Source organism: Aquarana catesbeiana, linkage group LG12 (genome assembly GCF_042186555.1).
Source record: "Aquarana catesbeiana isolate 2022-GZ linkage group LG12, ASM4218655v1, whole genome shotgun sequence".
Taxonomy (NCBI): domain Eukaryota; kingdom Metazoa; phylum Chordata; class Amphibia; order Anura; family Ranidae; genus Aquarana; species Aquarana catesbeiana.
The window spans coordinates 221,744,803-221,771,622 of NC_133335.1; the positions used below are offsets into that span (position 1 = coordinate 221,744,803).

Genomic DNA, 26,820 nt, shown 5'->3' on the forward strand with positions numbered 1-26,820 from the left:
AGGCAGAAAAAACACAATAGTGGTTTTAATTTTTTTGTTATAAAACTTTTTTTATTGGGTTTTACAAACCAAGTGTAACAGTACAGCAAGAACCAGAAATGCACTGACATGACAGTAAGGATTTCATGACAAAATACAGGATCAATAAGTGTTGAATATGTATAGATTATTTTTTGAGAATGATAAAATTTACCGTCCTTAATGGCCATAGAAGATATAAATCCACTTGATGTGCACCAAATGCCTTTGCAAATACAGTTATTAAAGTGATTGTAAAGTCTCTTAACAAACATGTTATATTTACCTGCTACCGCCCAGCCTATCCCTCTCTCTCTCTCTCTCTCTCTCTCCTGATTGGCTGACTGACTTTAATTGAAAGCAGCGTGAGCCAATGGTGCCGCTGCTGTGTCTCAGCCAATCAGGAGAGAGAGTCTCGGACGGCCAAAACACTCGTGGACAGAGATGGGGCTCGGGTAATTATTAAAGGGGCTGTTGCGCACACAGAAGGTTTTTTTCTCTAAATGCATTAAGATAAAAAAAAACTTCTGACTTTATAACTCCTTTAAAGTGAAACTTTACACATACAGTGGGACCTCAGTTCGCGAGTAATGCGGTTAACGAGCGTTTCTCAAACCGAGCACTGTATTTCTAAAATTCCTAACTCGGTTTGCGAGTGTTGTCTGGCAAAACGAGCAGGATTCAGGCCGTAAGTGGTGTGCAGTACCTCTTTTGGCCTAAGGTGGGGGGGGGCGCCAGAGCCGAGCAGAGCCAAAAGTCGCCGTTCGGAAATGCACAGAAAGGCCCAAGGACAGTTCGGCTGACCTCGGAAAGGCTCCTGAATGGAGTCCCTTTTCGGCTGTTTCCGAGGCTCTCCGGTGCCCCCCCCCCCCCCCGCCTCTGGCCGCATTCGGTATTACAACCCATTGAAGTCAATGCGGAACAAATTATTTTCGTTTCCATTGACTTCAATGGGAAAACTCGCTTTGATATGCAAGTAAATTGGATTACGAGCATTCTCCTGGAACGGATTATGCCCGTAATCCGAGGTTCCACTAACTTAATAAAAACATTCCACATTAATAATTATGCTACCAAAATTAGCATGTGCTGTAAATTGCCTCCAGCAATGTTCCTGTTTCTTCTTGCTGGAGGCTGCCATTTTGCTGAATCCCAGAGCCCCTGAGCAGCAACAAATCTTTAGCCTGTCAGCAGATATGCCTCTACAAATTTTGGCTCATTGCCTTAAAAAACTGACAGGCGGATCTTAACAGTCCACCCGTGTGAAAGGGCCCTAATACATATCCTGGAAAATCTATTATATTATATTATATACGATATACTTAACCACATTTTGCAAGCATATTCCAGCATTTATGATCCTAACAATCTACGAGAATAATAAAAAAAAATAAATAAATACAGAGTCACATTATCAAAAACATATGTTGTATGTCGCACAGTCATATCTGGACATCAGGGGTGAGTAAATTCTTATAAAAAAGGAAAGAAAAAAAAAAAAGAAAAAAAAAAAAAAAAAAAAACTCATAAAGGAAAATAAGAAGAATCAGAGTGAAGGCCTTAAGCCTAGGTTCCCATTGGAGCGATTTGAGAGATCAAGTCCAGCCTATTAGCAGCAATGACACTGTACCAATCGGTGCGACACCGATTTGCAAAAGTAGTTCCTGCACTACTTTTGCCGCTTTCAGGTGCGATTTCAAGAGACATCTGTGGATAAATCCACACAGATATCAAGAAGCACCTGAAATCGCGCTACTTCAAGTGAAGTAGCATGATTTCAGAGTGGCATCAATGTGAACCAGGGCTTCACCCCCCTTGTGTCAGTATTTTGTTGAACCAGACTTAAAGGGATTATAAACCCTCGTGTTTTACTTACCTGAGCCCTGGAATTTCACCTGGTGGAGACGCGCTCTTCCTCTGCCCTGGGTTTTCTGCTCTTGATTGGATAGATTGATAGCAGCACAGCCATTGGCTCCTGCTGCTGTCAATCAAATCCAATGATGCGAGCGCCAGGGCCGAGTCCGGCATTCGTATCTATGGACACAAATGCTGGACTCGGGAGTACGCCCGCAAGGTAACCCACTCGGATAAGCGCTTTTCCTAGGGGGTTATCTGATGCGGGGGAGGAGCCGCCGGGGGACCCCAGAAGAGGATGTTCGAGGCCACTCTGTCCAAAATGAGCTTCACAGTGGAAGTAAGTATGATATTTAAAAAAAAAAAAAAAAAAGTAACAAACACGAGCCTTTACAATCACTTTAACCACATTGAAAAACTGTGGAATAACTTGAAGACTGCAGTCCACAAACAGTCACCATCAAATTTAACCGAACCTGAGCAGTTCTGCAAAGAGCGGGCAAATATTACAGAGTCTAGATGTGTAAAGTTAATAGAGACAAATCCCAACAGACTAAAGGCTGGAATTAAAGCAAAAGGTGGTTCAACAAAATACTGACATAAGGGGTGTTTCTTTTTCCAAGTCAGCAATTCTGTTTTTTACATATTGGTGGTATATCTTTCACTTGGATGTTATAATTTGCACTAATAAATACAGCTGAATAAAACAAATCTTCATTTCAAGCTGCAAAGCAACAAAATGTGATTTTAAAGGGGGGGGGGGGGGGTACATTTTCTATACCCACTGTATCTTTAAAAGATACTAAACGGCAAGATTTTGATTACTCAACTCTACAGATTTTAGTCAGTAAGCCTGTAAAAAGGTGGGCTGGATAAGATGACCCTGTAGTACAGGACGGTAGTAATCAGTTGAATTGATCAACCAAAATGTTTTGTGTACTGCTATTAAAGTGCTTTGCATTCTTGTCTGGTTACCCGCTATACATTAAAATAAAAATTCATGAATTCGTTAAATTCTTCTGCATCATCATCAATGAACTTTTTGGTCGCTTCTCTTAGTTTCTGAATCTTTTCAGTTTTCTGAAGGACTTCCTCTTCCTGTAAGGGGACATAATGCAGCTGATCTGTCAGTTTAAAGTGTATGCGTGGGCACAGTAAAAAAAAAAAAAACAAAAAAACACACATCTTTACACTACATGCACATTTCCTGTTTTTTCATCCCACTAAAATCTGTAAATATTGTAAAATACCCGATGGTCCTGCTAAAAATCCAATGTGCTACTTTCCTGTTGACCGACATCAGCTGGACTTCAGAACTACATTGATTTTCTTTCTAGCAAAAACAATGTTGCCTTGACTCCCAACAGCCTGTTCTCACGTAGGTAATGGTCTTTGATGATGTCACAGGAAGTATTAAAAACAGTTTCTCGCGACAGGAACCAAGGTGAAAGAAAATTAAATAAATGCTAGAACATGATCTAAAAAAGGGGGACAGGGATGCTTGGTGGTAAATTTGTCAGGTAAATGTATCTTAAAGTGATTGTAAAGCCTCTTTTTTTTTTTTTCCCCCCCTTTAAAAATAACTAACTAGTTATACTTACCTGCTCTGTGTAATGGTTTTGCACGGAGCAGCCCAGATTCTCTTCTTGGGTCCCTTGCCAGCGCTCCTGGTCCCTCCCTCCCTTTGCCCCACAGCAAGCAGCTTGCTATGGAGCACCTGAACCGAGCTACAGCTCCCTGTGTCCATTCAATCACAGAGCTGCAGTTTGGCCTTGCCCTCTCTCCTGATTGGCTGACTGACAGCAGCAGGAGCCAATGGCGCCGCTGTTGTGTCTCAGCCAACCAGGAGTCAGCCAAGGCAGTCGTACACATCACTTGATAAAGATGAGGCTCAGGTAAGTATTAGGGGGGCTGAGGGGGGAGCTACACACAGGTTTTTTTTACCTTAATGCATAGAATGCCCCTTCTGCCTTTACAACCACTTTAGGAACAGTGTTTTAAGGCTGACAAAGCAATACTGTTATGGCCAAGTGAACATTGAGGGGGATGCATAAAAAGCCACAAATTGTTTACACCAACTCTGCACTCATTTATAAAATGCAAATTTCCTGGCAGCCACTCTTCTTCCCAGACAGTTAAAACGTTTCTATGGAACCTCTATGACTGATCTTAAAGGGAGCTTGTAGCCTGGCTCTGAACATTTAACTATTCACATATTCTTAACAAGCTTTCAAACAGGCCCTCACTGACCTCTGTAGCAGCAGGCACGATGGAGCAATTTATCCTCACAGTTCACAGCAGAAACACTGAAGTGATTCAAGTCATTTTTTTCCGCAACTTAGCTTCTATCCCAGTATTGACCCAACAGCTCTGTACCCTCCTCGCAACTGTGACTCAGCAGTTTAGCTCATTGCAGTTCAGTAGCTCAGCTCCTCCTCCTGGCAGTTCAGCTTCCCCTAGTACCTGCTCCCCAGCAAAGACCCAGCATCTCAGCCCCCCCCCCCCCCCCCCCCCCCCAGCTGTGATTCGGCAGCTCAGCTCACCCCGATACCCCCCCTCCCCCAGCAGTGGCCTAGCAGCTCAGTTCCCCCTCCTAGCAGTGACTCAGTAGCTCAGCTTACCTTTCCCAGCAGCTCAACTCCTGCTTCTCCCTCCCAGCGATGACACAGCTTTCCCTTCCAGCAGTGTACACAGAATTTGTGCTCGGGGAAGGAAGGGAGAACAAAAAGAGCTGAACTGCTAAGAAAGTCAACCTTAATAACTTAAGTCATTATATAAAAATTAAAAAAAAAAAAAAAAAAAAAAAAAAAAAAAAAAAAACCCATGATAATCCACTTTTATATAGTCTGAATGAATCTGACGTCACGGGCTCGGCTCCTCCCCTCTATACACGTGTCGCCCTCTGATTGGGCATCAGTGATGAAGCCCAATCAGAGGGCGACACGCGTATAGAGGGGAGGGGCCGAGCCCGTGACGTCACACAGTCACCGTGAGTCCATGGTAGCGGTGAACGAGTGGACGTATATACTTATGCTGTTTTTATCCTTGGATCTTGTAAATGTGCCTAATTTTGGGGCTATTTTCTAATAAAGTAACAAGCAGAGAGCACTATGGGGTTTATGTTTGTTATTACATGTGAACGATCGATTTGAGAAAGAAGCTGAGCTGCAAGCGGTTAGGAAAGGGAAAACTGCCTTGATTTAATGTGTGAAGCCGTCAGCGTGAGCACACTGTTTGGAGAGCGTAGGAGGATCAGCTGTTGTGGCGGGGAGGAGAGGAAAGGGGTGACTATTATATGAGTTTTTTACTCATCTGATGTGAGCAGGCAATTTGGCTGGTGAAGGTTTACACAAGCATTGATCTCAGTCAGGACGGATGAGCACAGCAGTGGATTGTTTTATACACTGTGATGAATGAACTATGTTATATACATATGGACTGGTTTCACTGAGATATCAATCATTCAGAATATAAAAGAGTAGATTATCATGTTTTTAAAAATAAATTTTTTTTTTATATGATGTAAAATGTCATACAGCGATGTACACTATAAGGAAATAATTGGTCAATTGATGTGGTTAATCACTGAATGTTACAGCAGCTGGGGGGGGGGGGGGGGTCACATTAATTTTGATAATACACTGTTTCACAGTTACACAATGTCCTTGAGGACGCCCTGGAGGAGGGGTGAGACGCGTCAACATACTTCCAGTTCTTATTAACCATTGACGCAAATTTCCATCTCCATGAAATGCACTCCATTCAGCTGCGAACGTTACTTCACCACTTCTCCCTGCAAGATTTTACTGAGGAACCATCCAGCAAATCCCCAGATCATTTGATCAATGCCTTTTTTGATCCCAGACTGCGAAGCTGAGGATCCAATCATTTTGGTGAATGGGGACACCAAAAGGAGCCGCTTCAATGATTCAAAAGTTTTGGCGCACCGTTGCACTTTTCACTGAAGCACTTTTAGATTTTAGGTTTTTGTTTTCTCTTAATATTGATACATTAGGCACTGTGTATTAGGATGTATATTGCTTGATATAGTCTGCTAGTGCTGTTTTATACATTTTCCACTGTTTCTATATACTTTCATGCACATTGCACTTTAGATTCTTGGCACTATATACACTTAATAACTTAAGTGTTTCTGCTGTGAAATTTGAGGATGAAATATTCCACAGTAACTGCAGCTATAGGGGTCAGTGAGGGTAAACTGTAAAGCTCATTTACTGCTTATTAAGAATAATTAAATATTCAAAAACAAATCTGTGGTCAGGTTATAGAATCTAGAGAGCAGCAGACAGTATGAATGTGTTATACTATACCTCATCGCTGATGTCATCTTGGTAGTCATAGGGTTTGTCAATTTTAATGCCATCTTGAAGCAGCTCTTTTAGACTGTGGGCAAATTGATAAAGCACTTCATCTTCATAGCCATAGACATGTCCATCTTTTCCCATAAGAACGATCCATTGTGGGAAGAATGGAGCCATGCCTTCTGAGCTCTCCAGGACGCCAAGGACTTCCATTTCAGTTGGTTCTGGAAGGTAAAGCACTTGCCACCTCTCAAGCATATACTGCTGACCCGAGTACATTGTGCCATCCAGTTCACAGATACGCATTTTTATATCCTTCATAACTTCGTTATCTGGTAGACGTATTTTAGTTTCTCGGTTTTTCTTTACAAAGTCAGATACCAGGATAAGGCTGCCAGCTGCAGGTGGACAAAAGAAATACATGAATATTATGATTAGTATACAAATTCCTAGTACAACATGGGTATAAAACCATTTTACATATGGATAAACTGCTATTTCATGGTGGTAGTGCCATGTAAACAAACTCATGTCCCCTATAACAGCTTGTTAACTTTTCAAGAGTGAATTGCGGACCATATTGTAGAAGCGAACCAGTGGCTTTACAGCTGCCTGATCGCTTCTATGCTCTCCGGACTCCCCTGCTTATCTTGAGAGCCTAGGACTGGGAAAAAACAAAAAACTAGGTGGCTAATTGAGAGGGAAGGCGGAATATCCACCACTCCATCTCTCTTGTGAAGTGTGAGCCTAGATGTGCTCTGCTCTGAGCACTTCAGGGTTCAAAACCATTAGTTCCTGACAAGGAAGGCCTGATGAAGCAGGTAACTGAGAATGTCATTTTCTTAACCTCCCTGGCGGTATGATTATTTCGGATTTTAGGTGCTGAAAGCAGTACAATTATTTTGCATGGAAATTTGGCGTTTTATATTGTAGGTCTGTAATTCTTAACAATAACATACTTAAATCTGTCCAAACAAGAGTCTAGTAGATATCCCGGGTATGATGAAGTTTGAAACACAAAATTATAATATAATGAATAAAAAAAAAAAAATAAATAATAAAAATAAATAAATTTCCCCACGATTCACTATCGCTCAATTCTGCAAGTGTTCCAATTTACTATAGCTGTTTTCTAGCTGGTCTAAAGCCACTTTTGACATAAAGGGACACTTTTTAGTTGCTATGGACAATCTCCAGTTTCCAGGCAGAAAGAAGTGTGTGTATAATAATATATATATTATATATATATACACATATATATATATATATATATATATATATATATATATATATATATATATATATATATATATATATATATATATATATATATATACATATACACACACACTCGGAGTCAATCTGTGGATAGTGTACAAAGGAACAAAAAGCAACAAAGAACATAGACCTGAGTTGTGCCCTGGTCAAATGGTCAGTATGCCTAAAAGGGGGCAAAAATGACCAGTAGGATGAATATGAAGCCAAATTATAGCCCACTGAAATTACGTATAATCTACCAAATACCAACCGCTTGTGGTATCTCTAAAGTGGCTGAGGGCCAACCCAGAGAACAAGACGACCTGCACTTACCCAATACGGCTGAAGTCCCAGGCACAAATATGCAGAACTGCTCCTGTCTCTTGTGACCCAAACCCGGGTATAGGCCTGCCTTGAGCACCGAGCTAGTACCCAACACGAAGGAGACCATGGGAATGTGATAGATACGATACGGAAAATATGACCCATGATGAGAAGTCTGCTTATCACAGCAGGAGGGCTACTTTCAGTAACCCTGAAGATGGCTTTAATAGAATGCACAGCAAATAAAGAAAACCTGTCCGGGTCTACTAACGACATGAAACGCTGAGTCCCAATCAGATACGCCCTGACACTGCTGTGCCGATATGAGTTAAAAGAGGCAAAAACCGAACCAAGTAGGAAGCCTGCTGATACTGGCCTAGGGACTGAGAAAATTCAGAACCCACAAAAACCCCTGAGCCCGTAAAGGCTGCTGGAGCTGCCATGGCTGACTAACCAATAGTTCCATGCTTTGCCAACCCTAGCCAAGAGTAGCTAGTCAATAAAAAGGTCGTGTGCATGGATAAGGAGGAACCACAGTCCGCTGGGTAACCTATTTTTGTGTAAGTGACACACCACTGGGACAGCAACATGAACTACGAGAGAAACATGAGCATACTGAGAAAACCTGCACCAGGAACGAAAGCTACGTGAAGGAACGAAACCCATGTATAGCGCGAGCTTACGAAATGTGAGCAGCCTAAAAACACAGGCTGCCAGAAACCGCAAACTACTTGCGAAATACCAGTAGCATGAGAACATGAATTAATGAACGTGTGATGAACATGAGAACGAGAGTAACCTTGGGAAAACATGAGAAACCTGGAAAAAACACGAGAGAAACATAAAAGTGAGTTTAACATAGAAACAACAAATTGCATGAGAAGCATAAAATTATATGAAAAACATAAAATTGCATGAGGAACGTAAATAGCATGAAAATGTAAATAACATGAGGAACGTAAATAACATGAGAACACGTAAATTACATGAGAAACGTAATTTGCATAAGAAACGTGAACTGCATGAGAAACGTTTTGTACGAAATACATAAGCAACGTAAGAACAGATGAGAAGACTTGCCACCGAACAAGCCAATTAAAAACGATCACCTCAATCTGTTAAACCCATAGACGTGACGGGTAATCTGCAGTGGTAGAACATGAAACAATTCAGCTGTATGAAAGCAATCAGATAACATTACAAACAACCAGCCCAAAACATAACACCCCTAATACCTGACAAATATGAAGATGTGAGTGCAGAAATGACAGGACCAAGAGCGTAAAAAATGAACCTAATGACGACACCCCCCTACTGTATGCAGTGAGCGAGCCCGAGCAACCTGCCACGCCAAGACAGGAAAATTAAAAACGAACACTCAGGGCTAAAGTACCCACAGACCGTGGTGGGTAGTAGTAAAGGTGTAATGGTGAACGTGCACGTATGACGTATGGAAAACAGGCGAGAAGATTGTGGGACAACAATCAATTAAAAACGAAACCTCAGCCTGTACGGATCTGTAAACCTGACAGACCCTGAATGTGAGCACTAGCTAACGGTAATGCAGCGAACGAAAGGCTGTGACATAAAACATATGACATGAACGTAAGAGACATGGGGAAACGAGAGAAGCATGGGGAAACGAGAGAAGCATGGGAAAACGAGAGAAGCATGGGAAAACGAGAGAAGCATGGGAAAACGAGAGAAGCATGGGAAAACGAGAGAAGCATGGGAAAACGAGAGAAGCATGGGAAAACGAGAGAAGCATGGGAAAACGAGAGAAGCATGGGAAAACGAGAGAAGCATGGGAAAACGAGAGAAGCATGGGAAAACGAGAGAAGCATGGGAAAACGAGAGAAGCATGGGAAAACGAGAGAAGCATGGGAAAACGAGAGAAGCATGGGAAAACGAGAGAAGCATGGGAAAACGAGAGAAGCATGGGAAAACGAGAGAAGCATGGGAAAACGAGAGAAGCATGGGAAAACATGAGGAATATATGAAACAAAGAAAATAGGAAAAAACATGAATAGGCATAAGAAGTGACAAATTGCATGAGAACACTGTAAAATTGCATGAGAACACTGTAAAATTTGCATGAGAACACTGTAAAATTTGCATGAGAACACTGTAAAATGCATGAAACGTAATTGCATAAGAAAAAACTGTAAATTGCACGGGCAACTGTAAAATGCATAAAAACCATAATCACATGAGAAACTGTAAAAAAGCATGAAAAACCGTAAATTGCATACGAAACTAATATGCATGAGCAACCGTAAATTGCATGAAAAACCGTAAAATGCATGCGAAACCATAAGTTGCATGAAAAACCGTAAAATAAATGAGAAATCATAAATCGCATGAGAACACTGTAAGGTTGCATGAGAACACTGTAAAGTTGCATGAGAACACTGTAAATCGCATGAAAAACGTAATAGTATGAGAAACTGTAAAAATTTGCACGGGCAACCGTAAAATGCATGAAAAACTGTAATCACATGAGAAACTGAGAAGCACGAGAAACCGTAACAAGCATGAAAAACCGTAAATTGCATACGAAACTAATATGCATGAGCAACCGTAAATTGCATGAAAAAACGTAAAATGCATGCGAAACCGTAAATGAGAAATCATATGACAACCGTAAATGCATGAGAACACTGTAAAATTGCATGAGAACACTGTAAATCGCATGAAAACATAATAGCATGAGAAACTGTAAAAATTGCATGAGAAACCGTAAAATGCACGGGCAACCGTAAAATGCATAAAAAACCGTAATCATAGGAGAAACTGTAAAAAAGCATGAGAACCGTAACAAGCATGGACAACTGTAAATTGCATACGAAACTAATATGCATAAGCAACCGTAAATTGCATGAAAAAAAAAAAAAAAAGTAAAATGAATAAGAAATCGCAAATTGCATGAAAACCGTAAAATGCATGCGAAACCGTGAATTACATGAAAAAAAACTTAAAATAAATGAGAAATCATAAATCGCATGACATTCGTAAAATGCATGAGAAACGTAAATTGCATGAAAATAAAAATCGTAAAAAGAATGAGAAATCGTAGATCGCATGCAAACCGTAAAATACATGAGAACCAGCATTCCATGAGAAACCGTAAATCGCATAAAATCGTAACATACATGGAAAAACCGAAAATTACATGAGAAATGGAAATTTGCATGCCCCCAAAGGACCCCCACAGAATATCATGAGATGACCGGCAATGAGCAAGTGTCATGACAACCCCACAGCCTGAATTTACCCCTGAAAACCCACACTATAGACCACGTGGAGCTCGGGGAGGGACACGACCCACTATGTGGCGCTCAGGAGGGGGGGGAACCCATCACACGAAGCTGAGGGGGGGGGGGGGGGGAATCACCATGAGGCTAGGGAGAGAGGAGACCCTGCCCATACATACCTATGCTGTAACCTAATAGTGGTGACAGCAGACCCAAATACCAAAGACTAAATGCAATGACCTACACTATTACAACTTGGACAAACATGGATCCCTGCTAGAAAAAAGATGTTTCATTGGATTGCTTACCTGTATTCCAGGAATACAAACGTGCTATGCAGTGCTAATGACAGAGGCGGGACATTGTGACATATGAGACTCTGCCATCATCTCCTGAAAACCCCCAAACACACTCCCCCCAACCTGCAACCCCAACACATGGTGCTATCTGAACCCCAAGCTGACCGGAATAAAGTGAAAACGGATGGAAGAATACTACCCCTATCCCTGCGCCCGCAGCACACAAGACCCTGCCTCATGGTAACGCTGCTGAGACCTGCCACGACCACCGGGAGAGAGATCCAAAACAGAAAACCTTGCAGCCGACCATGCTGCCGCCCTGCAAGCCACAAACAGGAAGTGATCTGCTGTGACCTGCCCTAACCCGGAAGTGACCTGTCAACACGAGATCCTATGACCATAGGAAGGAGAAGGAGGAGGGCAGGCTTTATGCAGCCTGACTCCTCCTACAATAACAGGCTGACCTGCAGTCAGCCTTACACATTATATATATATATATATATATATATATATATATATATATATATATATATATATATATATATATATATATATATATATATATATATATAAAATTATTTTACAAGATTTATATAGCATATATAACATATATATAACATAAAACTGCATGCAGGGCATGGGGCAAAGCATTGAGGACAAAAGGGATGTGAAATAATTTCATACAGTACTGTATGTGTTATCATTTGTACATTTTTTTGAATTTGCCGCCAGGCTCCGCCCCCGTACGTCGCGACGCTCGCAGGGAACGGAGCCTGGCACGGAGAGGCTTTGGAGGAGACAGAGCCCGCAGACACAGCGGGGGACATCGCAGGATTCTGGGGACAAGGTAAGTAACACCGCACCAGGATCCTGCGATGTAATCCCGAGTGTGGCTCAGGGTTACCGCTAATGGGACTGAAATTTAACCCCGAGCCACACTCAGGAATACCGTCAGGGAGGTTAATCAGGAGTTGCCTGAGTGCAGCGGAGGTATCAGGGCTCTAAATGACTGCTGATGTCTCCATAAGAGCGCTGATTACTCAAAAAGTGTTATAACATGTTGGCTATCGTGGCAAATGCCCAAATGAGAGAAATTTCTAGGGCCATCATTTATTGTTCACACTAAGTCGGTAACCTGTGAAGGCCTTTAACCGCCTAAGGACCGCCCCACGTACATCTACTGTGGCAGGGCGGCCCTTAAGCACAAAATCACGTACCTGTACGTGATTTTTCCTTTGGCTCCGGGGCAAACGATGCTGGATCCCCGCTCCCACGGTGATTGGACACAGCGGGAGCCAACCAGCGGATATTTTGAGGTGAGGCAGAACGGTGGTCTGCCTATGTAAACAAGGCAGATCGCCGTTCTGCCAGAGGGGAAAATGGAGATCTTGTGTTTCTGCCAAGCAGAAGCACGGATCTCTGTTTACCTTTAGTCAAAGCACATCCCCCCCCCCCACAGTTAGAAAGCACCCCCTAGGAACACACCTAACCCTTTGATCGCCCCTGATGTTAAAAGGGGTTGTAAAGGTTTGTTTAAAAAAAAAAAAAATTAAATACAAACATGTTATGTTATACTTGCCTCCTCTGTGCAAGGGTTTTGCACAGAGTGGCCCCGATCCTCCTCTTCTGGGGTCCCCCAGCGGTGGACTGAAGAGCTGCATTCCATGGGGGGCACTCCCGAGTCCTGCTGCTGCGTCTATTGACACACTCGGCCCCGCTCCCCTGGCTCTCGTGTCACTGTATTTGATTGACAGCAGTAGGAGCCAATGGCTCCTGCTGCTACCAATCTATCCAATGAGGACCCAAGACAGCGGCTGGAGCTGCTGTGCTCATCCCTCGCTGGAACTATTGGGCTCAGGTGAGTAAAAAGGGGGGCTCTGGGGGTGCTGCACTAAAGAAGGGTTTTCACCTCAATGCAATGATCCCCTTCCCTGTCAGTGTCTTTAGTACAGTAACAGTGCAACGTGATTCTTGTACATTTGCAAGGGGCCCTTTACCCCCTAGCCTCTATTCTTTTATACTCTACCTGGGACAATGTTTTGCACTTTTCTTTGAACACCTTGTTTAACCATTTGCTGTCCTGGGCAATTTTGACATTTCTCACATACATGTTAAAATCAGTGTGTTTGATAAAAAAAAAAAAATTACTTAGAACCTCCAAACGTGATTTTTTTCCCCTGAAAGCAAAGGCCCCGTAGAAAAAAAAAAAAAAAAAAAAGTCAGCAGCTCAAATACTGTAGCTGCTGATTTTTAAAATAAGGACACTCACCTGTCCAGGGATCCCGCAATGTCGGGAAACAGGAAGTAAAGCCTTGCAGTTTCACTGCCTGTGCCTACTGCGCATGAGATTTCTGAATGGTCCCACCGTTTTCTGGGACCTTTGCGGGAAGGAGGGGCTGGAAATCATGGAGATCACCATGCGGAGATCTTACCAGGAAGTGGGAACTGGTCAAAACCAGGTACCAGATTCCCCCCCACCACCACCCCCGTGCCAAATGTGACAGTGGAGTGGAGAAGAGCGAGAACAAGCAGAGCTTCCCCTTTTGAGCAGAGCTCCACTTTAAGTGAACTTTAAGTTTTCGGTAAAATATATTGTGTCACGTAAATAGATACCAAACATGCCAAGATTTAAAATTGTGCACGCTTGTGAAATGGCAACAAACTACAGTACCTCAAATTATCCATAGGTAACACTTTAAAAGCCTTTACAGGTTAACAGTTTAGAGTTAAAAAAAGTGAGGAAGAACAATATTTCTAGCACCAGAGCTCAGACATCTTGGTGATTTTATTTAAATGTATTTTTTTTTTTTTAAGTGTAAAAAACACTCATTTAACTATATTACTATTACAACAGGTGAACAACAGCTCTGTGCTAGCTTTGGGCAGTGACCGTTATTTTTTATGACGTGATCCCTCCACTGGCCTCCAAGGCAGCAGATTAAGCAAATCTGTTTAATCAGCTGCTTCTCTGGTTGTGCTGGCTATGAAAACAGCACTGAAACCAGAAGGGATGAAACCCTCTTCCCTTCCAGCTTCACTCGTCACATAGGAGATGGGGGAACAGATGTTCCTCCATCTCTTCTGTGGGCAGTTGGCCCAACCATAGCAATCTGGGCTCCCTGGTGGGACAGGAGAGCCCTCGCAAGACCCATTAGTGATCGGGTGGATGTAGAGCTGATTTACAGCTCTACAGCCAAGAAAGACGATCGCTGGATTTGAAAAACCGTACCAGGATCATGGCTGCAGCTGAAGCTAAACAGCTAAAGCTATTAAGATAGCTAAATGAGCTAAATAGCTTACAGATGAATAAGCCCTAAACTGCCCAAGAATATATCTTAAAATATCAGACTTCTGTGATGGTTTGAATTACCACTACATAACCGATATTTTACTGACAGGTCCCGTGAAACAGTTAAGACCCAAATGTGTTTGTTTTTGGTGGGGTGAGTCAGGGTTTGACCTTCAGCCAGGTCTTTACTGCTATTCCTTCTTGCCAAATCTGTGACAGGCCAAGCTCCTACGGTCACCAGATTTGGTTACACATGCACTAGAAGGTGCCCAGGCCATACATGCTACATCATCTGTCCACTAGTGGATTTGAACTTTTTTTAAACTGGTGACAACAGTAGATCATCTAAAGCAGGGGTGGGCAGAGAACTCTGGGAGGTCCTGAACAGCAGTAAAACCTGGCAGGGATAGGTCCCTGCTTCTACCCACCCAAAATCCATCTTAGTGGAGCTGCTCTTTAAGGGAAATTTTCATTGAATGGTAGACATGATGCAGTTGTGGAGAATCGTAGGACACGCAGAATATGAACTTGGTTCTTTCAAGGACGAAGATTGTAGCATATTTGTGAGCCTGAAAACTAAAGGTCAACTCCAGTCATGTCCAAGCTTACATCTTCATTGCATTACTATGAGGCTAGGTTGAGCAAAGTGCTGGATGTCCAGCTGTTAATGTGACTGAAGAAATATAGATGAATTGATCGACATGTCACTTGTTTTAGAGTTAGTCTCTGTTTCTCGCTTGTTCAGTTTCTCAGAACACAACAGACACCGCAACTCAATCTGCCCTCCTGGAATTGCTATGGGAGCAGGTGTGCACAAAGAAGCAGAACTTAAACACGAGGCTTAATGTTAATGTTAAGTAGAGGTCGACCGATATTTGTCATTTTTTAATCAGCATCAGCCGACTGTGCAGAAAAAAAAAAAGAAATGGCAGATTTCAAACTTCATTGCAACTTGCAAATGACTTCTGTAAGGCCCCTTTCACACTGGGGCAGGGCTATTGTTAGCGGTGCTTTACCTTCGGTATTCAGCCGCTAGCAGGGCAGTTTTACCCCCCTCCAGCGGCTGAGAAAGGCTTAAAAACCACTGCAAAGCGCCTCTGCAGAGGTACTTTGCCGGCGGTATAGCTGCGCTGTCCCATTCATTTCAATGGGTAGGAGCTGGGAAGGAGCGGTGAATACACCGCTCCTTCCCCGCTCCAAAGATGCTGCTGGCACGACTTTTTCCGTCCTGCCAGCGCACAGCTCCAGTGTGAAAGCCCTCGGGGCTTTCACACTGGATACAAAGCAGCGGCACTTTGGGGTCGGTTTGCAGGCGCTATTAGAGCAATAGCGCCTGCAAACCGCCCCAGTGTGAAAGGGCCCTAAAATAAGTCAATGCATGTTGCCTGAAGTCTTTCCGTGGAGCAACTCCTATCTGGGCAGCCTGCCAAGTCTGAGAAAAGAACCAAAGAGATACAATGTTTCTACTTATCAATGGACTGAACTCCATGTGTAGGAGTTCTCAATTTTCTGTATCACTTATTACTTAGGGCTACTTTCACACTGGAGGGTGCAGGTGTTGACGGTAAAACGCTGCTAGTTTTAGCGGCGCTTTACCGTCATTTTAGCGGCGATATTCGGCTGCTAGCGGGGCGCTTATTACCCAGCTAGCGGCCGATGAAGGCGTTAAACGCGCCCATATAGTGCCGCTGCCAAAGCACTTTACACCGCTCCAAAGATACTGCTTGCAAGACTTTTTTTTTTTACATCCTGCCAGCACATCGCCTCAGTGTGAAAGCACTCGGGCTTTCACACTGATACTGCAGGTGGAGCCGTTTTGCAGGCACTTTATAGGTGCTATTTTTAGCCCAAAAGTGCCTGAAAAAACGCAAAAAAGACACCTTTCACACTGGGGCGCTTTGCAGGCGCTACATCGCTAAAAATAGTGCCCGCAAAGCGCCCTGAAAGAGCCGCTGCTGTGTTTCCAGTGTGAAAGCCCCGAGGCTTTCACACTGGGGGGAGAAAAAAAATAAAATAAAAAAAAATAGGCTTAACATATCAGCCCAAAAAAAAAAAAAAATTGGCATCACATATTGGCCACCGCGATTTCTAAATATTGGCATGAGAAAAACCCATATCGGTTGGTCGACCTCTAATGTTAAGATCCCAAAATTTAATATAATCCTCAGAAGTGCAGTATCTTTGCTTCCCCAAGAGGCTTTCGTCAAATCACAGCCACTGAATGGAAAGATGCAATTCAAGATAAAAGACCATAGTGGGCATGAAATTATAGCAGAACCCATGGAACCTTCAAGTTTTAAGACTCAGGACAACAGGCTTGAAATAATAAGAGTAAAACCATCAGGACTTCTGGCTGGTAGATCAGTCTGTTTGCTCACTTCTCACCATCAGATCAGAGAAGGTTTTTCCAAGGATCCATCTGGAGCTGGTGTCCCAAAGTCACAAATACATCTTACAACTGCTAAAAGTTACACCTTTGGAATAACTGATGCGTTAAGTTCTCATCTGTTATGTTCATTATGGAAAGGTTTTGTAAGTAGGCTTTTTTCATTTGGCAATACTGAATCATGGAACAACCTCTCCTGAATGGTCAAGCGATAACTCATCTTTGGTATACTGTTTATTAAAACTGTTATTCAGTCCTTTCATCTAAGTAGAAACACTTGGATGGGTACTAAGGAGCACCTAGTACAAAAGTTCATATCACAATGTGTTTTGGAGGAAGAGCCTCAGAATTTGAGCAGTAATTGCCGCGAACACACGATCGGAATGTCGGCCCACAAAAGAACGAGAGTTTTTCGTCGGAAAATGAGACCGTGTGTATGCTTCATCGGAATTTCAGCCAGCAAAAGATTGAGAGGATGCTCTCAATTTTTCGGTCGGGAAAAGTTCCTATCCGAAAACGCGATAGTCTGTGGCAATTCCGACGCGTAAAATTCCTACGCATGCTCAGAAACAATTTGACGCATGCTGAGAAGCATTGAACTTAATTTTCTTGGCTCGTTGTAGTGTTGTACGTTACCGCGTTCCCGATAGTCGAAAGTTCAGCGAACTTTTGCATGACCGTGTGTATGCAAGGCAAACTTGAGTGGAATTCCGTAGGAAAAACCGTCATATCTTTTTTCCAACGAGAATTCCGATCGTGTGTACGTGGCATAAGTGTATTTAGAATCACAATGGAATGCACCAGGGGAATAAAGGATTCATCAAAAGCAGTTTTTTTTATTTATTTATTTTTGATATTTTTTGGTGAATGAGTAGGTGCATTCCATACTCATTCACATGGGGAAAAGGGGGTGCAAAATCTGCCTCCCCCCCCTCTTAGAGGGGGCTTCCAGGTTCTGTTAAGCTACCCCTTTATTCCCTACAACCACCGGGCCAGTGTTATGGGGGAAAAGGCCTTTGTCTTCATCAGCATGAAGAAGTGCCTCCCATATATGTTGAGGGCATGTGGCCTGGTATGGTTCAGGAGGAAGGGGGAGGGGGGTGGGGTGGGGGGGCTAGCTCTCCCTCCCCCATCCTGGCCTGCTAGGCTGTATGCTTGGATAATGGCCTGGTATGGATTTTGGGGAGGGGGGGGGGGGGGGACGCCCATGCATTTTTTTTGGAATGGGGACCCCCTTAAAATCTATACAAGACCGGAAGGTCCTGGTATGAATTGAGGGGACCCCACACAGTTTTTTTTTTCCACAATGCTGGCTCCTTTGTTTATATTTAGCTGTGAGTGGGGAGTGTTTGCCAACAGCAGGGATGACTCATGAATGTCAAGAATCTGGCGTGTGACGGTAGGGATGAGTCACCGTTTAGGAAGCCAGCGTGTACCACCTTCATAAAACACCAAAGCTCAAAAAATGTAAAAACACTACCCAAAAAAAACAAAAAAAACCCCACACTACTCTCAGGTGTGATTGCAGCCTAAAGCAAATCTGCCATGAGAGAAATATGTGGGCTGCCATTCTGATCTAATGGCTCAGTAACCTGAGTCTATGACCTGGAACAAATATTAGTATCACGAATTCTGACTTCACTGACTTTGTAAATTGCATGCTTGTTCCAGATCTGTGACACATTACTGACTCTAAATAAAACCAGGCACAGAGACACAATCAGCAATGGCTTGGAAGGTTGTCCAAAATATCTTTGTATGCTATACTGCAGTGTTTCTCAACTCCAGTCCTCAAGGCGCCCCAACAGGTCACGTTTTCAGCCTCCCCACAGCCGTTTCATCTGAGGGAAATCCTGAAAATATGACCTGTTGGAGCACCTTATGGACTGGAGTTGAGAAACACTGTAGTATTAACAGTATCCTTCACTGGAAACACCTGAATTCAACAACTTGGAGGGGGCCCACCATATAGACCAGCTCTTGGGGGAATGTCATCCCTGCACTTGAGTTCCCAGCTCCTCCTGCACATTGCAGCAAATTCAAAAGGTCTTAAGCTGGCTATAGATCGAACATTTTTTTTTTCGTTCAGCCAGAGGATTCCTTCATCCACACAAACAAGGAGGAGGATGGAAGCATGCTCCCACCACCTTGACTTACGCTTTTTTTCCAGATTGTTACTGAGTTCAAGGGCTTCCCCGATTGCCTTATCCGTGGTAGTATTCTTCAGGGGAGAGTCTTGTGTCTTTCTTTCTGTTGTTTCGGTTTGCTTGGTATATCCATTTTTCCTGTTTGCACAAAACAAGACATTAATACATTTATTGTTTTCCCCCAATTAAAGTGGAGTTCCACCCACTTTTACAACTCTTCAGCATCCCTCACTAAACTGTGCACTGTAAACAAATTGGATATTTTTTTTTTTTTCTCAGCGCCTACTGTATATCTTCTGTATTCATTTTTCACTTCCTCCTCCCTGGCCGCAGCCCATCGCATCATTTCCTGTTTGCAATGCCTTCTGGGAAGGGGCGGCAACTTCCTCTGAAACTGCTATGGAAACCTGACCTGAAACCTATTACACTGCTTGTGCTGCACTGAGCATGTGCGAGATCTGCAAGGATGAGATCCAGGAAGAAATACAGTCTGGCTTCCGATGCCCACACTTAAGATGGCCACGGCCTGCTGTAAGTTTATAAAATAACAAACTACTGCTATAAACTAACATAATAGACCTTAGTTTACAGACTAACTTTACTAGAATACATTAAGCTTGTGTATTATAGGGGTATTTTTATTTAAAAAGTATAATTTCGGCCGGAACACCACTTTAAACCCCAGCACAGTGATGGCCCAATGGTTAAAGCTGAACCTAGCCCTCAATTGCAAAACTTTTTTTTTTTATTGCAGAAGAGACATACTAGGGCTCCTCTGCAGAAAAGGCTTCTTACCTTCCTCCTCGCAGGATGCTTTAGAACAAGGGTCTCCAAACTCTGGCCCTCTAGTTGTTCAGGAATTACAATTCCCATCATGCCTAGTCATGTCTGTGAATGTCAGTTTTACAATGCCTCATGGGACGTGTAGTTCTGAAACAGCTGGAGGGCTGTAGTTTGGAGATCCAGGCTTTAGATTAATCAGGGAGTTGCAAACTGGCGGCCCTCCTGCTGTTGCGAAACTACAAGTCCCATCATGCCTCTGCCTGTGGGAGTCAGGCTTGTAACCGTCAGCCTTGCAATGCCTCGTGGGACTTGTAGTTTTGCAACAGCTGGAGGGCCACCAGTTTGAGACCCCTGATAGATGTACACTGGGCTGCCCATTCACAGCTCAGTGTACATTGCCGGGATGGATAAACTCCCATAAACATGCACAGGAGTTACATCATCCCAGCCTATCAAGATTGCGGAGGTCCCCAAATCTGAAGAAGCCGGGAAAAAGATGTCAGCACTGGTGGGGGAGCTCACAGACATCACGCTGCTGGAGGAGAGGTGAGTATTGGAGTATTTGGTTCTGCTTCAAGGCTGGGTTCACACTGCCCTATAGAGCGGCTCACAGCAGAGGTCCGGTGCGTCCTCATTCACCGTTTCAGGTCAAATTTCGGTCCAAATTTTTGGCTGAATTTGGACCTAAACTGGACAGAAGACGCACAGGACTCCTGTGCAATTCTCCCCGGAGATTGTGACGGGTTCTCAATGGAGCTGGTTCACATCTCCTGACATGCAAATTGGATGCGGGGGAAACAGTGCAACACAAATCATTTGGGGTTGATTTACTAAAGGCAATTAGACTGTACATTTTGTGTAGGTGCTCGAGAGCTTAGTAAAGGAGGAGGGGAAGTTCCGCTGACTTCAAATCATGTGCAAGGAAGAGGGAAAAAAAAAAAAAAAAGCCCCCCCGCCTCCCCGTTTTATTTGCAAAGTGAAGCTTCATCTCATTTACCAAGTTCTGGAGCAACTGCTCTTGCAAAGTGCACAGTCTATTGGCCTTTAGTAACTCAATCCCAACACATATACCACAATTTTAAAAAATATATCAACTTTGATTGTCAATCTGCAGTCAGATTCATAATGGAGACACATAGTAGGACAATGGTTTCAAAGAAACCCTGTCACCAGCTTAAATCCATTGTTATTCACTTGCACGGGGTCTTGAAGTCCCCTCAGAGGACAGTAGAACTGGACAGGGTTCATAGAGCCCTGGGCCCTAGACCAAATGATCCAGAGAGACCTAGGAACGTTGTTTGTTGTATTCAACGTTACCCACAGAAGGAGTTGATACTTAGAGCAGCATGGGAAGCAGGGGATATTGATTTTATTGGGGCTCTTATTAAGATTCTACCAGACCTATCCCGGGCTACTCTCCAGCGTAGAGCCTGCCTGCGCCCTGTCCTGGACTTAGCCAAAGACCAGGGATGTACATATAGGTGGGGGTACCCAGTAGTGGTGAAGTTTCGCAGGGAATCATCTTCATTTACTATCCATACACCAGCAGACCTTCCAAGACTATTCACCTTTTTGGATGTGGCCCCTTATTCAGATCATCAATTGGCTCTCACTTATCCCATATAAGGGGGGGGGGTCGTTTGGGCCCCTTGAATAGGCTAGGACAGCGGAGCCATCCCCAAATATGCCAACAACAGCCCCGAAGGGGACTTCAAGACCCCTCAGGAGATCAGAAACGGGCTTAATGTGTGATTTGCTTTATAATTTTTCTAGGGGTGGGATAGGGAACAGAGGAGACATCGGTGGATGACTTTTGTAGCCCTCATAATCCCAGGGTATCTTGTGAGATCTGTAGATCCTGATAATCGGCCTCTGATCTACATATTAAAAAGACATTTCTTTTGCAGCCTTAGAAGTGAGCCATAGGTAATGGCCAATAGCCACCGGGGAAATTACCGTATTTATCGGCGTATAACACGCACTTTTTTCCCCTTAAAATCAGGGGAAAATCGTGGGTGCGTGTTATACGCTGATCCCCGCTATTTTGTGATTTATCGGAGCGATCGCCGCCGACATTCACATAGCGTGTAGTTTTAAATATGGCGCCGCGGAGTTCGGAGGGACTCGGCGGCGCTGAACGAGCGCCGCCGAGAACACAGTGACTGGGCGGAGCCGAGATGCACACAGTCGATGGTTCTTGGCGCCGTTCACAGTCATGCCCAGTCCCTATGATGGACATAACACCGGTCCAATGGCGGGACTGGGCGTGACTGAACGGCGCCGAGAACCCTCGGCTATGTGTATCTCGGCTCCGCCCAGTCGTTCAGCTCCGCGGCGCCATATTTAAAACTACACACTAAACTTGTGTATGTCGGCGGCGATCATGTAATGTACACTGGGGACAAGGCTGCACTGGGGCAAAGCTGCACTGACAATTCTGCACTGGGCCAAGGCTGCACTGGACACTGGGGCAAGGCTGCACGGACAAGGCTGCAGATGGAAACGATAACGCTGAATTGATGGGCATTTAAATGTACGTTTTTTTTCCTTAAAATTCCCTCCTAAACTTGGGGTGCGTGTTCTACGCCGGCGCGTGTTATACGCCGATAAATACGGTAATTGAACCGAACTGCTTGAATGATTAAAAAGGTTTTCAGCTCTTTATTTAGGGGAGATGTCAATTTTTATAAATTTTTTTTGCATTCTACTTTATTTTTTATGTGCGTTTCTATTTTTTATTTTGTTGGTTGTACTGTCAGGATTTGAGTTCCCTTTTACTCTGTTTGGGTTTGTTGTTTTTTTTTCGCACTTGAACTTTTACATAATAATAATAATAATAATAATAATATTATTATTAGCGATTTATATATCGCCAACAGTTTACGCAGGGCTTTACAATGTGTAGGGGGGACAACACAATTACAGTACAATACAAAAAAGGTACAGGAGGGCTTTCACTTTCAATTACAATGGTAAACAGGACAAATAGAGAGGGGGAAACAGAAAGCAATAAAAACCTGACAGGGGTTCTAATCCCTCTCCACTAACAAAAAAAAAAAGAAAAAAAAAAAAAAAGAAAAGAGTTTTGTCTTTAGTTATACTTTAATGCTTTGTGCCTGTCCTTGTGAGTACTACTTTGTGAGAGCGGATTTATCAGATGCTTGTACAAGCCAGTAACCGCCAAAATCCTTGTCGCTTCTGGTTTCTGATCACACAAAGGACGAACAACATCAGTTTCTCTCTCTCTATTCAGTGCATCAGATGCCACCAGTCGGAGTGGTCCCGGGCTCTCCCATCATCTTGGTATAAGCACTGAAACTCAAGGACATCATATGGCGTCCTATGGGTGGCAAGTGATTAAATGACCTTTTGTAAAAGAAAAAATCTCAACCATGTAGGCTGACTGATGAAATCTTCAGCAAAAGTGAATCTGCTGACAGCTGCCCTCATTAGCCAAGCAAGTGTCACCTGCTTTTTCTCTAATTTTCCAAAACCTTTGGTCAGGCTGGAGTACCAGGTTTCACCTGTAGAAATCTGAAGTTTGAAATCTAGTGAAATTAAGAATGTGCATTGCTAAGGGCCTGTGACTACTGTGTGCGCGTATGTATACAGAAGGGTCAGATACCAAATATAAATTTAGCAAAAAAAAAAATATATCCCTTTAAAACGTGTACATAGACTCCAACAATGAACTTCTCTTATCTGCTTTCATGGTAAATATACCATTGAAAACATCTTGTTATATCTGTTGGGGGGGGGATGGGGGGGAGGAGAGAGAAAAAAAAAAAAAAAAAAAAAAAAAAAACCACCCCACAGACAGAAGACAGTTTTCTATAATTGTAACACATTTCCCGTTCTAGGATGACAATACTGCTCCTCTATAGATGCAGTGAGCATTGTCACCCTAAAACAGGAAGTGTTAGAAAAGGGAAGTAGAGGGGGACGGGGATTATTGCGGTGCCAAAACGATAGAGAGATAGAGAGATAGAGATAGAGATAGAGAGATAGATCTATCAAAATTCTAAACAAATAGAAATTCAAGATAAAGGAGCACTTCTAGTTTACAATTGGCCAGGGTGGTATAGGCCTGTGTATTGTTAGAGGTCAGGTCAATTCTCTCAGATGGAACTTCAGGCCATGGATGACCTGATGTCGCTTCAGGAGGAGGGACACATTAATGACGAGGAGTCACCTGTGCTCACCTTGCCTGGTGTCGTTGTCCCCGGTGTTTCCTTCCCCCCCTCCCACATAGCTTAAACCCAAATCTAGAGCATTTCCTTTACTGCATGCAAACCCAAATATTTGGGCGTTTGTAGAACAGATCCCTTCCGAGATAAAAAATCTGGACTTGAATGACCAACAGTTGCACAATTTATCTTTTAAGCATCGCAAGGCTCTTAAGGACCTCCAATGTCATCCAGGATTGGTCATCAAGCCGGCTGATAAAGGGGGCAATGTCGTTGTCATGGATGTCCGGGCATATGAGGACATGTGTCTGGACATCCTTGGCAACAGACAATGGTATCGCCCCATTTCTAAGACCATTGTTGAGAACTTCACTCGTGAATATTATGGCTTAATTTTAAAGGCTTATCAACAGGGTATTATTGGATTTAAACACTTGTAGTTACCTGAATGTAAAAGATCCTAGGACACCCACATTTTATTCCTTACCCAGGAGTACACAAATCATTAGATCATCCCCCTGGTCGACCCATTGTGTCAGGTTGCCAGGGGCTAACTGAAAATGCAAGAGCCTTAGTGGACAAATATCTATACCCTCACGGGATTTTTTTTATTTTCATACGTCAAAGATACAATTGATTTGCTCCGAAATCTGGATGGTAAACAACTTCCTCCAAATACATGGCTGGTAGCCCTTGATGTTGAGTCTTTATAATTCCATTCCACACAAAAAAGGGAATTGAGGTTAACCATACCCAACTTAAAGAATGGGGACCTACGTTTGACTTCCATAGCCAGTTCGTCCTCCAGCTGTTGGAGTTCATCTTGACACGTAATGTATTTGTTTGGCTCCTCCCCCTTCCTCCAGGTACAGGGGGTGGCTATGGGGACCAAGTGTGCCCCCTCCTATGCCAACCTGTACCTGGGGGGGGGGGGGTTGGAGAGGGAACTTTTTGCCAATGATCATCTATCGGAATTACTACAGCATGTTCTAGCTTGGCATCGTTATATAGATGACATTTTAATCTTTTGGACCAGAACGAGGGATGAACTCTCATGGCTGGTGAAATTACTGGCCATTAATAACTATAATTTGAAATTTACAATGGAGTGTAGTCAATCAAGGATTAAATTCCTTGATCTACAAATCCATGCTGATGTTGAGAGAATCCTTCACTTTTCATTTTATCGTAAGCCTTCTGCTGGCAATACAATTTTGCATGCCAGCAGTGCACACCCACGGCCACTGCTGGACAGCATTCCCTATAGTCAGTTTCTACAACTTAGAAGGAACTGTACTTTAGATGCAGATTTCCACCATGCAGCTAATGATCTATATTCTAGATTACATCAAAGAGGATACAGTAGATCTCTTCTGAAAAAAGCATTCAATAAAAGTAGTCAAACTAAATAGAAAGGATCTTATCCATCCGAAGAGATCCTCATCCACTGACCAATCGGTCCGCAACTGGAAGAACAAATCTCTGCGTGTAACAGCATGGGATCAATATAAATAGATATAGATCTATCTATCTAAGTTCTTCCAATTTGTGTCAGGCAAGTGGATACTCCATGATTAGTAGCATCCAATGCAATGTATCTACTATTGAAGGCTTTTTATTATGTGTTTGTGCACAATAAATTTATATATATTTTTGTAAACTGACTGTTGTAAGTTTATACTGTACCATGGGAGTCCATGTTGCCTCCACAACTGTCCAAATTTCTAATTAGTAATAGGACGAAGGTACATTCATTTTTTCATAACAAGTAGCATTTCTATATCGGTCCCCATCATTACTCAATTTTCTCAACAGCGTACTCAGATGAAAGGTATTTTAACAAAATACTGGCCATTACTCACTGCAGATAGCACTATCAAGAAATATATTAAACCTTACCCCTTGATTACGTACCGACGGTCTCCATCCCTCAGGGACCGCCTTATAACTAGTCACTACATGCCTAGAAATTTCAACAATTCTACATCTCGAGGTACATTTCCATGTGGGAGATGTGACATTTGTTCTTTTATATCCAAATCTAGAGATGTCACTCTACCCAACAGTCACGTTTACACAGTTAAACACAGTCACTTGTAAAACTGTAGGAGTCATCTACCTGGCTTTGCCAGTGCGGATGTTTTTACGTCGGTAAGACGAAACGCCCTTTTTTCAAGCGAATTCAAGATCACATTATGCCTCTGTTTAAACCAGTGGTTCTCAACCTGGGGGTCGAATGATGATTTGCCAGGGGTCACCGAATCCTGGGCTTTTCCTGAAGCCCCCACCACTCTCCAGCCTTTTTGCAGTCGCCCAGCAGGGCTGTTCCTAGAGCCCGCAGCCGCCCACCGCATGGCTGGGAGGCAGAGACTAGAGGTCAGCTGACTGGTGAGGAATGTGAAGTGGGAGGGGCTGGAGAAGACCCTATCTCCTGATTTTGGCATAGGTGTCACTGCTACGAGACAACACAAAGTCAGAGACATAGTGAAGCCGGAGACTCAGTGAGTAACACTACCTGTGATTATAGTTACCATTAAAAGTCCCCACTACAGTTCTCAGATCAGCATTGATCAAGAGCACCTATGTTGGCTGATCAGAACTCCCCCCAGCACTGCCACTCATCCCATTCCCCCCACCCCCCCAGGAAGGAGTAAGAGAAGTAAGAGAAGGAATAAAAATTGAGAATAAGTGGAAGGGAGA

The 26,820-nt window shown here is 43.3% G+C and overlaps 1 protein-coding gene across 1 annotated transcript in view; it reads right to left on the minus strand.

The window, feature by feature from the left end:
* Positions 1-2,329: 2,329 nt before the first annotated feature.
* Positions 2,330-26,820, minus strand: part of LOC141113560 (uncharacterized) — a 42,602-nt gene continuing 18,111 nt past the window's right edge. The window contains exons 3-5 of the mRNA XM_073606741.1: positions 19,161-19,288; positions 6,204-6,592; positions 2,330-2,970 (exon numbers count right to left, since the gene is read on the minus strand). Coding sequence (XP_073462842.1) covers positions 2,851-2,970; positions 6,204-6,592; positions 19,161-19,288 — 637 coding nt within the window. The 3' untranslated portion in view covers positions 2,330-2,850. The remainder of the gene's footprint in view (positions 2,971-6,203; positions 6,593-19,160; positions 19,289-26,820) is intronic.